Genomic DNA, 13,744 nt, shown 5'->3' with positions numbered 1-13,744 from the left:
CAGTTAATTACTAATACCTGCCATGGGTCAGGAAGGGGGAAGCTGTGGCTTTCTTGCCATTTCTCTTTCAGTCCGATGCTAAAAGTTGACTCAGAACTCCACTGTGGCCTGGGATTTGTACATGGGGCGGGCATCCAATTTTAAGGCATCCCTCCTTCCCCGACACATGCCATTCTTTAATGTGAGCCCTTCTTTCGCAGGGGGAACAATGCAACATTGTACCTGATAATGTCGATGATATTGTAGCAGATTTGGCTCCAGAAGAGAAAGATGAAGGTATGTAGTCGTCCGTCGTCCTTCGTAAACTGACAGTACCTTTTAGGAAAGCAGTTTTCTGAACAGGTGCTAAAAGCTACAAAAACATCTGGTCCTTTGACCTGTTAATCCCATCTTTGAGGACTTCTGCATAGAAGATCATCCAAAATAAGGCCAGGACTGGGCACAGGTAGAAGGGAGTTGGTGTAAGTGGGATATGGGAATATGTGTCCACAGGCATGGCGCCTTTGGAGGGGCGACATGGTATCTCCAGCGTTCTCGGCTTTGTCACACACCAGCCTGTGCACCTGGCGTGGACGCACCCACTTCCCCAGTGAGGAAAGGGATCCTACCCTTGGGGGAGGGGCAGAGCTGAGGGTGGAGCCTGTTTCCTCATGGGATCTAGAGTCACACAACCAGGGCTCTTTCTGGGGCCTTGAACAAGAAGCTTCCATCCTACCACATTGTCCTCCCTGTAAAATGGGGATGATCACCGAACCTGCCTTGTTGAGAGTGGCTGTAAGAATCCAATGGGATGAAACATGGAAGGTTCTAGAATGCTGTTGGCATGTCGTACGTGGTCAAGGAATGCGGGCTGCCCTGAGGTGACCTCTGTTACAGGGTCATTGGGAAGAAGGGACTAGAAATGAAAGGGCCCTTCACGTATTGAGGGGAAGGGACAGTAAGAGGTCTTCCCTGTTGCTTAGATATTATTGCAATGATTAAAATAGAATTCTTCAAGGCAAGTAGCAGCTTCTACCCCAACAGTGAGTACCCAGGTTTGCTAAGGCCAGTCAGGTGGCAGGGATCTCCTTACCCCGCATGAGCTTGTGTGGGGGAGAGGGCCAGCCCCGGTGTCCACAGGCTCCCAGGGGAAAACCTGTCATGTATTCATTCGTTCCAGATGACACCCCTGAAACCTGCATCTACTCCAACTGGTCCCCGTGGTCCGCCTGCAGCTCCTCCACCTGCGACAAAGGCAAGAGGATGCGGCAGCGCATGCTGAAGGCGCAGCTGGACCTCAGTGTCCCCTGCCCGGACACCCAGGACTTCCAGCCCTGCATGGGCCCTGGCTGCAGTGATGAAGGTAAGCGTGCAGTCCCAGGGGTGACAGTGGCGGCAGAGCCAGAGGAAGGGAGGGGCTACCTGCCTCTGCAGGCCCCTTGTACCTGATCAGTGTCCCTAAGAGGCCACCCGGAACCTGCCTGCCATGGCCAGTGGGGACCACTAGGGAAGACCCCCCAGCTCCAACAATGTCTTGGGGGCTCTTAAAACCTCTGTGTCTTAGAACATCAGAAGAATTCTTGATATTATCCACCAACTCCCTCCCAGCATGGAATCAGTGACCTACCCATCACTAAAGAGCTAGCAAACATCGCATGACAAATCTAGAACTATGAAGCGCCGCCTGCTTCCCCTTCACTCCAGTGTCTTCTGAAGGAACCGAGAACAAGTTGGCCGCCGTTGAATCCATCACCCTGATTCTGTGTCATTCATGGACCTCCATGTCCCTCCCACCTGAGTGAGAGCACCTACTTCTTTTGTCAGGACCACTAGGCTAATTGCAAGAATTCTGTCTGCTACTGCTCAAAAATCAGACCTGAGCTAGGAGCTCGCACCACTGCTGTGGTGATGGCTCAAGCTTCAGAATGGCACCGAGCTGAGGTCAGCCGCCTGTTTCCTAGGTCATGGCCCAGCTCCCCACCTGGACAGATCTAGTCTCTCACGGGACTTTGATCTTAACTGTCTCAGAGGTGCCTTGAGACAACAGGAAGGGAGGCAGAATTGGGGCTGGTTCATGGCAGGAAGAAAACCACTTCCAAGCCGAGGATAATTGAAGGAAGCTTCTCCCACCGCAGGTCATTCACCCTCTGGCCCTTCCCGGGGATGGTCTTAAATACTCCCACAGTGGTCTCTTGCCGTTCCTGCCTTTGGTAAGGCCCTTCGGTGGGGAGCAAACCCTTCTATCTCCATGTATTCTGGGTATTAGTCCCTAGCAGATTCAGGTTTTGCAAATATGTTCTCTCCTTCTTTAGGTTATCTGTTCCCTCTTGACTGTCCTTTTGTACAAGTTTTGAATTTTCCTGAAATCTGGTTTGGCTCTTTCTTTGGTTGCCTGTGCCTTGAGTGTCCTGTCCAAGAAATTGTTGCTAAACTTAATGTCATGAAGGTTTTTCCCTGTGTTTTCTCCTAATAGCTTTTTGGTATTAGTTCTGTTTAGGTCTTTGGTCCATTTCAAGGTAATTTTTGACTATGATTTTAGGTAAGAGTCTAACCTCATTCTTAAATCAGTGGAGACCCAAATTTCCCAGTACCCTCTGTTGAAGAGACTGTCCTTTCTCCGCTGAATGGTCTTGGCACCCTTGTCAAATCATTTGCCCATTGACAAGAGACTTTGTTTCTAGCCTTGCTCTCTATTCTAGTCCATTGGCCTGTATGTCTGTTCTTACACCAACACCACCGGGTTTTGATTTCTATAGCTTTGTAGTAAGTTTTGAAATCAGGAGGAATGGAGCTTTTTCAGAGCAAGGTATACCTGTTAGTATGTACTCAGGTAGATGAGGACCATATTCTGCCTTCCTGGGGTAACATCTTTCTTACCAGGTTCTGGAAAGCCTGAACTGTGGCTTGTAGAGCCCTGTTCCCTTAACCATTATTACACTGGAACATAATGTTCTCATTGGTAGTGTGTGCTGCGTTTTGTTATCCTTGTCTCTGGGTCTAATGTGTGGTTCCAATGGGGATTTCTTGACTACACACACCACTGGCACTATCCGTAGGTTAAATAACCATGCCTAGGCATCACCCAGGTGCAAGTGACAGTCATGGACATGGGCAGGATGGACTCACACTCAATCATTTCTAGCTTCTCCTACTACCATGTACATGCACTTTCTATACAGAGGTGTTTGCGAAAGCTTTCCCGTCACCTTAAGTGCTGATACCCTTTACCCAACAAAAGTATATACTCAGATGTGTCCTTTTGTGTGAAATCTTCTCCCATACTCCAAGAAGGAGTGCGTTTTCCCCCCTCTCTGCTCAATTCCCTGGGCTTACCTTTGTTGTCCTGCTTTCCATACCTGGAATTATTGTGCCCATCTCTTTCTAAAATGGAACACGATCCAGCTCTTACACATCTTTTTAACTTAAGAGCATACCATGAAGCATCCAGAGCATTCAGTAAATCTTTATTGACAGGAATAAATGGACAGATGAAAGACTTCATTGCTTTTTTTTTTTTTTTTTTTTTTTTTTTTAAAGAACTAAGCAGGCAGACACACATGCACATCCACCCGCTCACCTGTTTCCACCAGGAGTGGCACCCCCACCACTACTTGGAAACAGGACTACCAAGCCATGCTGAGAGCTTTGATGATCTTTTCCACCAACCTCCAGAGTGTCTACTATATGATCAAGGCCTTTGCTAACACCTAGTGATGGGAGCAAAGCCATATATGCCCAAGATATCAACACAGCAGACTGGTTATGTCCCCCTCTCTAGCACACATAGACAAGCCCTCCCCCGCCCCCCCCCCACCATTTATTCCCCCATTATAATCAGCCTCTGTAGAGGCAGTGTGTGGTCTGGGGTCACTGAGTATAATCAACTGTTTGGGTATAAATCCATCCCGTGTCCATTCTCATGTCCCTGTGTCCAAAGGCCAGTCACAATCTTCACCCTCAGTAACCAAATTCTTATTAATTTTTCTAGACTGGGAACTGGCAGCTTTAGACAACAACTTAAAAAAAAATCTCTGATTCCTTGGAGCAAAAGAGCTTACCCTATATCTCAGAATATATATTAATATCTTTCCAGCACTGTCCTGTAGAAGTTTCTGTGATGGGCAAGTTCTGTATCTATACTGGCCAAAATAGTAGCTACTCATCACACATGGCTACTGTGTACTTAAAATGTAGTTCGTGACAGAGGAAGTGAATTTTTCATTTTATTTAATGGTCTTAGATGTAGGATAATCCTAGACCATGCAGCCATGTAACTTTAGATTATGACTTATCTTAAATTTTATTTTATGTACAATAAAACATTCCTTTCCCCATCCAGGCAGCTTTCAGATTTCCGCGGATCCTAAATGTCCCTATGTACCTGGAAGGCATGCCTTCTTGGAGAACAACTGGTTTCAAGATGTGTACCTTTTCAGTTCCTGTCCATCCTCAACTGCCTGACTTCCCTTAAGTAGCTATCCCGTTTCATTTTTTTAGGTTTAATTCCAGGATATTTAACACACAGTGTTACATTAGTTTCAGGTGTTCAAGACAGTGATTCAGTAATTCTGTACGTTACACAGTGTTCATTGTGATAACTGTACTCTTAGTCCCCTTCACTTATTTCACCTGTCCCTGTCCCCTTCCCCTCTGGTGACTGTCAGTTTCTCCATAGTTAAGAAACAAACCTAATAAGACTTCTTTTTTCCTTTATTTTTGTTTCTGAAATTCCACATTAAGGGAAATCCTCTGGGATTTGTCTGACTTATTTTGTCTGGCATTCTCCTCCCCACTTCCATCCATGTTGCTGCAACTGGCAAGGTTCCATTCTTATGGCTGAAAAATATTCCATTAAATACATATCCCATATCTTCTTCATCCATTCACCAAGTGATGGACACGTGAGTTGCTTCCAGAATTTGGCTACCGTAAACACTACAATTCATATAGGAGTGCACATATCCTTTCAAATTAAGTGGTTTTTTTTCTAATTTGGGTAAATACCCAGTAGTGTGATTACTGGATCATACAATTGTTCTTTTTTTTTTTTTTTTTTTTTAATTTATTTGACAGAGGGAGAGAGAGATCACAATCAGGCAGAGCAGCAGGCAGAGAGAGAGGGGGAAGCAGGCTCTCTGCTGAGCAGAAAGCCCGATGCGGGGCTCGATCCCAGGACCCTGAAATCATGACCTGAGCCAAAGGCAGAGGCTTAACCTGCTGAGCCACCCAGGTGCCCCATGATCGTTCTTTTTCAGGAGCCTCTATACTGTCTTCCACAGTAGCTACACCAGTTTGCAATCCCACCGACAGTCCATGAGGCTTCCCTGTTCCTCCACATCCTTGCCAACACTTGCTGCTTATATTTTTTATTTTAGCCATTCTGACAGGTGTGAGATTAATAGCTCATTGTAGTTGTGATTTGCATTTCCCTGATGAGTGATGTCGGGCATCTCTTCATGTGTCTGTTGGCTATCTGTTGCTCATCTTTGGAGACATGTCTGTTCATGTCTTCTGCCCATTTGCTAACTGGATTATTTGGGGGGTGTTGAGTTTTTTAAGTTATTTATATATTTTGGATAGTAACCTTTTATCAGAGAGGTCATTTGCAAATATTTTCTCCCATTCTATAAACTGCCTTTTTATTTTGTTGTTTCCTTTGCTGTGCAGAAGTTTCTATTTTGATGTAATCCCAATAGTTTACTTTTGATTTTAATTCTTGCCTCAGGAGACCCATCAAGAAAAATGTTGCTATAGCGATTATCAGGAACTACTGCCTGTGCTCCCTTCTAGGATTTTGTGCTCTCAGGTGTCACATTTAGGTCCCTTATGCATTTTGAGTCTGTGCATGGTGTAAGGTAAGTGTTCAATGCCCTTGTTTTGCATGTAGCTGTCCAACTTTCCCAACACCATTTATTGAAGACACTGTGTATTTCCCCTTAAGACCATGTACTAGCGCAAAAATAGACCTATAGATTAGCGGAACAGGACAGAAAACTCAAAAACAAACCCATGATTATATGGTGAATTAGTCTTGGACAGAAGAGGCAAGAACAGGCGACGGGAAAGCTGGCCAGTTGCTTCTGGCTCCCTGTCCCGGGGAGCTGGGCGCACAGGCCCATAGCGTCCGCTCGTGTGTTGCAGACGGCTCCACCTGCACCATGTCCGAGTGGATCACCTGGTCACCCTGCAGCATCTCCTGTGGCATGGGCATGCGGTCCCGGGAGAGGTATGTGAAGCAGTTCCCTGAGGATGGCTCTGTGTGCACGCTGCCCACCGAGGAGACGGAGAAGTGCACAGTCAACGAGGAATGCTGTGAGTAGAGTCGCCCAGGGAGTGCGGGGAGGGGGAGGGCGGCGGTCCAGGCCGCAGACACCACAGCAACAGGGCTGGCCTCCCAGCTCCCAGCAGCTGCCTGATGACCGAGTGGGGCGAGTGGGATGAGTGCAGCGCCACCTGCGGGATGGGAATGAAGAAGCGGCACCGCATGGTCAAGATGAGCCCGGCGGACGGCTCCATGTGCAAGGCTGAGACATCCCAGGCGGAGAAGTGCATGATGCCCGAATGTCGTGAGTGGGTGTGGGGCTGGGAGTGGTGTGGAGGATCCCAGCACCCTTACTACCTCCCCAGCAGCAAGACTGGAGGCTGGGTAGGTGCTGGGAGAAAACAGGGTCCTCTGTCCGTCAAGCGGACCCAAAGAGAGGGGCCTCCCTTGAGGAACACTGGGAGCAATGCTGAGATGGCAAACTGGTGGCCTCTGGAAAGCATCCACCTGCAGCTGTGTTGTATAGGACCCCAGAGTACCTTGGTTGTGCGGGAGGAGTGGAATAAGAACTTTCAGGCGGGACATTCAGTCCACAGGTCATAGGTCCCCCCACTCTTGTTCTGCATTGGCCTTGCCTGGCCTCATAAACCATTACAACCCCAGCTTTATGCAAAAATATGCACAGGCCCACACATCCGTACACAAGCATACATAGGCACACAAGCATCCAGACATTCAAAGATTTTAGCAAGTATCCAAAACTTTATTGCATGGTTCTTAAGGATTGGGTGGTATTTCAGGCGAGGACTTGGGTATTCATATTATGGAGTTACTTCTGCTGTCCTGACCCCCAGGGGAGATGCAGGAGTGACAAGATTCTGCTGAGCCAATTCCTGCTGAGTGGGGTCCCTTGGGGCATCTGAAACCATCAGTCCCTTTCACTAGACTCCAGGGGCCAAAGTGGGGGGCTGAGGATGGGGGGACAAGGAGAGCAGAGAAGGTAAAAGGAGCCTGTTCTCAGGGGCAAACCTGGCTCTTGGCCTAGATACCATCCCCTGCTTGCTGTCCCCATGGTCTGAGTGGAGTGACTGCAGCGTGACCTGCGGGAAGGGCATGCGGACCCGCCAGCGGATGCTCAAGTCTCTGGCCGAACTCGGGGACTGCAATGAGGAGCTGGAGCAGGTGGAAAAGTGCATGTTGCCTGAATGCCGTAAGTCCTGGGGCTCCTCCACCCCACCCCGCTTTCCTGTTACCCAGCGCTGGGTGGGGGTCGTCCTGCCAGGTCCTGTAGTACAGCTGTCTGCTGGGGAGAAAAGGCATGGGCTTTGGGTCTCTGTTAGCAAAGCTGTTGAACTCTCAGTCTCCTCAGCAGCAAGAGGGGAGCCCACTACCGGCTATAAAACACCCAAACTACACGCTGAACACCTAGCACAGGCTCAAGATGCCTTATCACATAGGGCCTGTCTCCCCACCCGCCCCACCCCAAAACCCTAAGAACTATCTGATCCATGAGTTTTCCATGTTTTTTACTTCTCTTCCTTCTCCCTGGGACCATTTACCCATGACCAGAGGGTGGACATTAAATCAGTGACTCCTATACATTTGCAGCCTTGCCAAGACAAGCCATGAAAGACTCGATGCCTGACCCCAACTCCCCCAACCCCTACCCTTGTGATGAGCTATATTTCGCAGGTACTAACCTCCAAGGAGAGAGAGCCCATTTCTCTCTTAGGAGGTAGAAAGTCAAACACACTTGCTAAGATCTGTTTTCTGGCTTCCTCTGAAACACATTTGGTTTTTCTTGCTCTGTCTTCCTTGTTACTACTCAGGTTGCCTGCCTGGGTTCAAGTCCCAGCTTTGTCCCTTTACAGGTTGTACAACCTTCAGCGGATGACTTAGCATCCCTGTTCCTCATATGTAAAACAGCGGGACACACTTCCTAGGTTGCTCTGTGAATTAAACCACATAACTGCCACAACGTGTCAAGCACTAGATTTGACAAGCATAGGCCTCATGTTCCACATTACAGGTCCTGTGCTGTTCCAGCCAGACTCGGTCATGGGTGGAGAACACCCAAGACCATTAAACTAACTGAGATTTTAACTGTGGCTTTTAACAACTAAGAATGACCTGTATTCAACCCAGCTCACCAGAGCTGGGGTTCCCGAACTCCTGACCAAGATAGCTACCCCTGTAACCATGTAGTCACAGGGTTCACTGAATGGAGAAGAAAGATGAACATTTACTGTACCCCAGAAACCGGGCTGGAAGTATTACTTCACCTAATCCTCACAACCTAATGGGGAAAATACCATTATCCACATTTTACAGGTAAGAAAGCTGCCTGAGCTCCCAGGGATAAAGGCCCAAAACTACTGACCAAAATGAGTTCTTCCTAGATCCAGCCTGGATCTCTCCTCTGCAAAGCCAGTGAGAAGTCCAGAATTCTAGGCCTCCTCTGTGAGAATCCAACTGTTGGGTTTTCCCCCCTACATCTGTGAGATCCTGACTTAGTAAATTTGCTAGAGCCTGTAACCCTGATAAACCATAAGACACCACTTGTTCTCGCTCCTCTTCTGTACTGAATTCCCCAATTCTGGCTCCTATGTTTTTTGCACAAATGATGTCTAACAAGACAAGCTATACGGTCCTACAGCAAAAGTCACGATGGCCTTGGTTTCTGGTCCTTCAGGGTCTAGCTGTGCAAGACCACACCAGTGAGCTGTGCCTTCCCTGAGAAAATCCAAGTCCCTGGGACCGTGAGAGGCCATTCTATGCCACTAGAGGCTAATTTGACAATATTCCAGATATAGGGCAGGGCAAGAGGCTCTGAACATATCTGCCAGGTTCCCCCCAAAGCATTTTGTCCTGTCTGCACAGCATGTTGATTAAGGCCTGGGCACCAAGCCTGCCTCTGCTGCTTACCAACCTCACAGGCTGGAGGAAGTCAGTCCACTTCTAGGAGTCTGTTTTATTAGCACCTTCTTTGCATTTCTCACAGGCTTGGATTGAGATGTTCAAAGTAAGGTGTTAAGTGGCCTTGTGTTTTAGGCGGGAGTGAGCTACACTCATGCCCCTCTGTGTCTTGCCAGCCATCGACTGCGAGCTCACCGAGTGGTCCCAATGGTCAGAATGTAACAAGTCCTGTGGGAAAGGCCACATGATTCGAACCCGCATGATCCACATGGAGCCTCAGTTTGGAGGTGCACCCTGCCCAGAGACTGTACAGCGAAAAAAGTGCCGCGTCCGGAAATGCCTGAAAAATCCTTCCATCCAGAAGCTGCGCTGGAGGGAGGCCCGAGAGAGCCGGAGGAGTGAGCAGCTGCGGGAGGAGTCAGAGGGCGAGCCGTTCCCAGGTATTGCTCCTGAACGGGAGGCTGGAGTTCAGGGCTCTGTCGAAACAGGGGAAATGCGAGTGGGTCTTGAAAAACTGACAGGGGCTTGCATCCCAGGCAGCAGGAAGAGTACTTGCAAAGGCAGAGAAGTGCCGAAGAGCATAAGACAGTCGATGAAACAGAGGCAGTGGAGCACAGCCCAAGGGAAGAGGCAGGAAAACAGCCTGGGGGGGATAGGGAAGGGGGGGACCAGATCATAAAAAGTCCAGTGGCCTGCTGAGGATTTAAGACTTGATTCTGCAGGCAGTTTTATGCAAGAGGGACTTTAACAGACCTGTGTTGAGTGGTGTGGACATGGCAAACACAGGCACAAAGGCTAGTTCTATTTGTAGCTCAGGAAAATGTGTCCCCTACCCCAGCATTTGAAAAAAAGAAAAAGAAAAAGAAGCCAGCCTGGGGCTTCACTGTTGAATAAGCTGGTCCACAGGCAAGGACTGCAGTATCATTAGCAATCAGATGAGATACTGAGTTGGAAAGACTCGTGGTTCAGTCCTGGGTACAGACAACTGATGGTGTTTAGATTCCCTGGAGTGGGTGAGGAAGGTACCATGTAAAGTTAAAGGTTAATGGGTATGGAGTTTCTATTTCAAAAGGCACAGCTCAAGTTAACCCTTTTTCTCCTCTTTAAGACATTTTACCTCCAGCTAAGACAAAGAGAAAAATGCAGATCATGAAACGCTCCCTGATAGTTCCCTTCCTTTCTGTTAAGGAGCCATGCACGTATGCGAGTGGTGTCTGTTGGATAGTATAGTCAGTCAGTCACTCAACAGATGTTCATTAAGCCCAACTATGTGCCAAGCAGGCGCTGTGCCATGGTCTTCTCCATGAAACTTAGCACAATATTGGATGGATAATGATAACCGTGCTTGGTTATACAAGAGTAACATAGAGGGCCATGGAAACATTTTTTCCAAAAGATCTAACCTAACCTCTGGGAGTCAGGGAAGAGGGTTTTTGTTTTAGAGAGAGAGAGAAAGAGCACACGCAAGAGCAAGCGGGAAGGTGGGGGTGCAGCACAGAGAGCGGCTCAAGCCAAAGTCCTATGAGCCCAGAGCCCAATACAGGACTCCGTCTCATGACCCTGAGATCATGACCTAGGCTGAAATGAAGAGTCAGACACTTAACTGACCAGGTGCCCCAGGGAAGTTTTCTTTAAGGCAGCCATATTTACCTGTGTAGAGGCAATAAGAAATTATACCTGAGTTTATAGGAAGCCAAGTACATGGGGAGCAAAGCATTAGGAGAAAGTGGTTAATTGCAGCCACAAGCCGCCCCAAAATAATCACTACTGTGATTCTTGGGCCAGGGACTTGGGGTGGCTCAGCCAGACGATCTTCTGAGGTCTTGGTGAGACCCATGAAGCTCCAGTCAGCTGGAGGCTCAACAGAGCTGGAAGGTGTAGACCAGCCTCCCCTGCACTTCTGGGGCCTCCACAGGGCTGGCTGGAGCCTCTCCACATGGCCTCTCCAGTAGTTTAGCCAGCTCGCTTACATGGTGGCAGAAGTGTTCCCAGCAGCTTTTTTCCAAGCCCTGTTTGTTCCTGTCCCATTGGCCAAAACAGATCCTACAGCCCAGCCTAGATTCTGGAAGTGGAGATGCGGACTCCTGCCCTTGACGAAATGCTACAAAGCAGGATCGGTCATTTCTGGCTGGCTGTCAGAGGGGCAGAAGTTCCCTAATAAGGATTTGAGCCATTGTTGAACTCAACCTATCATTTCATTCAAGAGCAGGGAAGCCTAGACCCTTCAGCCTGACAGCTGTGTACTGGAGTTCAGCATTTGGGCAGGGGGCGGGGGGGAGGGGGGAGTCTCCAGATGTCTGCTGCCCTAACTGGGCTTTCCCGTGCTTCCAGGCTGCAGGATGCGCCCATGGACAGCCTGGTCGGAATGCACTAAACTGTGTGGCGGCGGCATCCAGGAACGCTACATGACCGTCAAGAAGAGGTTCAAAAGCTCCCAGTTTAGCAGCTGCAAGGACAAGAAGGAGATCAGAGCGTGCAATGTGCACCCTTGTTAGCCAGGGTGTCAGTGGTCCAGGGCCGCACCCTGGATTCGTACAGTCACCAATGGCTGGAGTGTCTGTCTGCTTGTTGTTTAAGGCAATTTAAATTGTATCTGCTAGTGTTCATTTCTGCAGTCTGGTTCGCCCAGTAGTCTTGTGGAGGCCGGGGCCATCCTTTCTGTCCACAGCTTGGTAGGCACAGGCTGCGTGGGGCACCCTCCTCCCCAACTGGCCCTCCTCCAGCACAGAAGTGAGAAGTGCCAGCCCCCCTGTCCTAGACGGAAATGTGTCCCACCTGGGGGGCACACAGAAGCCTGGCCTCCTCCACAGGGAGGCAGCTGGGGCTGGAAGGGACTCCCAGATCTCAGTCTCGGGGTACAGCAGGGAGGAAGCTGTCCTGCTGAGACGGAGAGCACAAATGCCTCTCCTCCTTTCCTTCAGCCTGCTTGCTCATGTAGGAACCTCTTGTCTGCCCATGTCCTTTCATTTAGTGGAACTTTAAGTCCTTTGCTGAGTCTCCTCGTGGGGAAAACAGCTGGTAGACATGAAGAGCACTGATAGAGGGTGGCTTTTCTTCCAGAAATTCTGAAGTTCTGAATACATTTATCTCCCCTTCTAATGTTGGCTCCTGATATCCCCGAGAAAGGAGAATGACGGCTGCTTTACTGGAATGTAAGCTCGCCAGTTATTACACCTGAAGTAAAAGGTACTAAGTCTAGAAAGGATTTTTCCCTAGCTTTCTTCTTCTGTGCGTCACAATTCTCCGGAGAAGCCAAGCCAGCCTTCTAAACCTTCTGACCTCATCCTTACTAGAAACAAGGCAGCAAAACTGGCCTCCCTAGCAGTCCCCAGCCTGAGCTTTTAATATCTTCGGACACACACCTGGCCTTTTTTTTTAGTTAACAGTGTCTGCCCCCATCCCACCAAGCCACTGTTTGAACAGAAATACTATCTATACTTTGAAGAGTTTGTTTTAAGCCTAAAGTTTTAGATGTAGAAAGAAAAAGTATTTCAGAGACCAAGCAAGACAGAAATCGAGGGAGAAAGGAAGAGTACAGAATTGGGCTGGGTAGGAAAATCTGGAGAAAGCCAAACTTTACCTGGGCTTTCCACACCAGGGCTCTGGTCCTCCAAGGCCATGGTTTTCCCCTTCTGAGCACGCATAAGCATCAAATTCAGGGATTCTCACTATCAACAACTCGTGTAAGAAGACATTTTTACTGAGCTGAGTACAGCAGCCGTTTTTACTCATTCGTTTATTGTTAAAACTTTCATTTCTGTTGCAGGTTTATCATTACGCTTAGTCCAAATATGTACCATGGATGAGATGCATTCAGTGTCTCGAGTACAGTACTTTAAGAATTTGCATTAAACACATCAGGATATTTCCAAACACCACATATATATGATATAGCCCTGAATCTTCAATAAAAAACTCATTTGGGTCTGTCTTCGTGTTTTTAAACTATTAAGTGTTCAGAAGGTTGGGCCTGTGCTTGCTTCGGCAGCACATATACTAAAATTGGAACGATACAGAAGGTTGGGCCTTTTTAAGTTAGCCCACTGATTCATATTCAGCATGATTTTTGCTCCTTCGTTGGAGAGGGACCATTATTACCACATCCCAGAGTCTTCTGGAACTTCTGAGTTGTTTCCAGTATTAACTTCGTAATCTTTAAATGAATTATCTTGCCCCACAAAGGAGCATAATATAAAGAAATAAGGAGTTTAATTTGGACAGAAAGTCTCGATACAGAATCTGCTCACTTGTGCAACATTATACCTAGCATACTTATTTTTAACTCACAAAAATCAAAGTTCCGCATATCAGTGATTACTATGTAAGTCTAAGGACAAGCCACCCTAGTGTCTAGTGTTCTTATCAGGTCTCTCTAGGATACATTTTAAATACTAATTGTGGAGACTTAAAACCAGGTTACAGTTTAATGGCTGATAATGGGTAACCTGTTTCTTGTTACGTAAGTGTTATTTCTTTTGCAAGGGGAACTTTATAAGAAGCATCCAATCTCTTTCTTACCAAAGTCTTGGGTTAGGTAGTTTATAGTTTTCCTGGCTAACCAATCCTTTTGGAAATAAAGACTTTTTT

At 47.9% G+C, this 13,744-nt stretch overlaps 1 protein-coding gene across 1 annotated transcript in view; it reads left to right on the top strand.

The window, feature by feature from the left end:
- The window catches only part of SPON1 (spondin 1), a 256,164-nt gene extending 243,080 nt beyond the window's left edge, over positions 1-13,084 (top strand). The window contains exons 10-16 of the mRNA XM_059407970.1: positions 201-276; positions 1,160-1,342; positions 6,121-6,291; positions 6,378-6,545; positions 7,287-7,451; positions 9,334-9,597; positions 11,489-13,084. Coding sequence (XP_059263953.1) covers positions 201-276; positions 1,160-1,342; positions 6,121-6,291; positions 6,378-6,545; positions 7,287-7,451; positions 9,334-9,597; positions 11,489-11,652 — 1,191 coding nt within the window. The 3' untranslated portion in view covers positions 11,653-13,084. The remainder of the gene's footprint in view (positions 1-200; positions 277-1,159; positions 1,343-6,120; positions 6,292-6,377; positions 6,546-7,286; positions 7,452-9,333; positions 9,598-11,488) is intronic.
- The last annotated feature ends 660 nt before the right edge of the window (positions 13,085-13,744 follow it).

Source organism: Mustela nigripes, chromosome 1 (genome assembly GCF_022355385.1).
Source record: "Mustela nigripes isolate SB6536 chromosome 1, MUSNIG.SB6536, whole genome shotgun sequence".
In the NCBI taxonomy this organism is placed as follows: domain Eukaryota; kingdom Metazoa; phylum Chordata; class Mammalia; order Carnivora; family Mustelidae; genus Mustela; species Mustela nigripes.
This window is presented reverse-complemented; position numbering and strand designations above follow the sequence as displayed.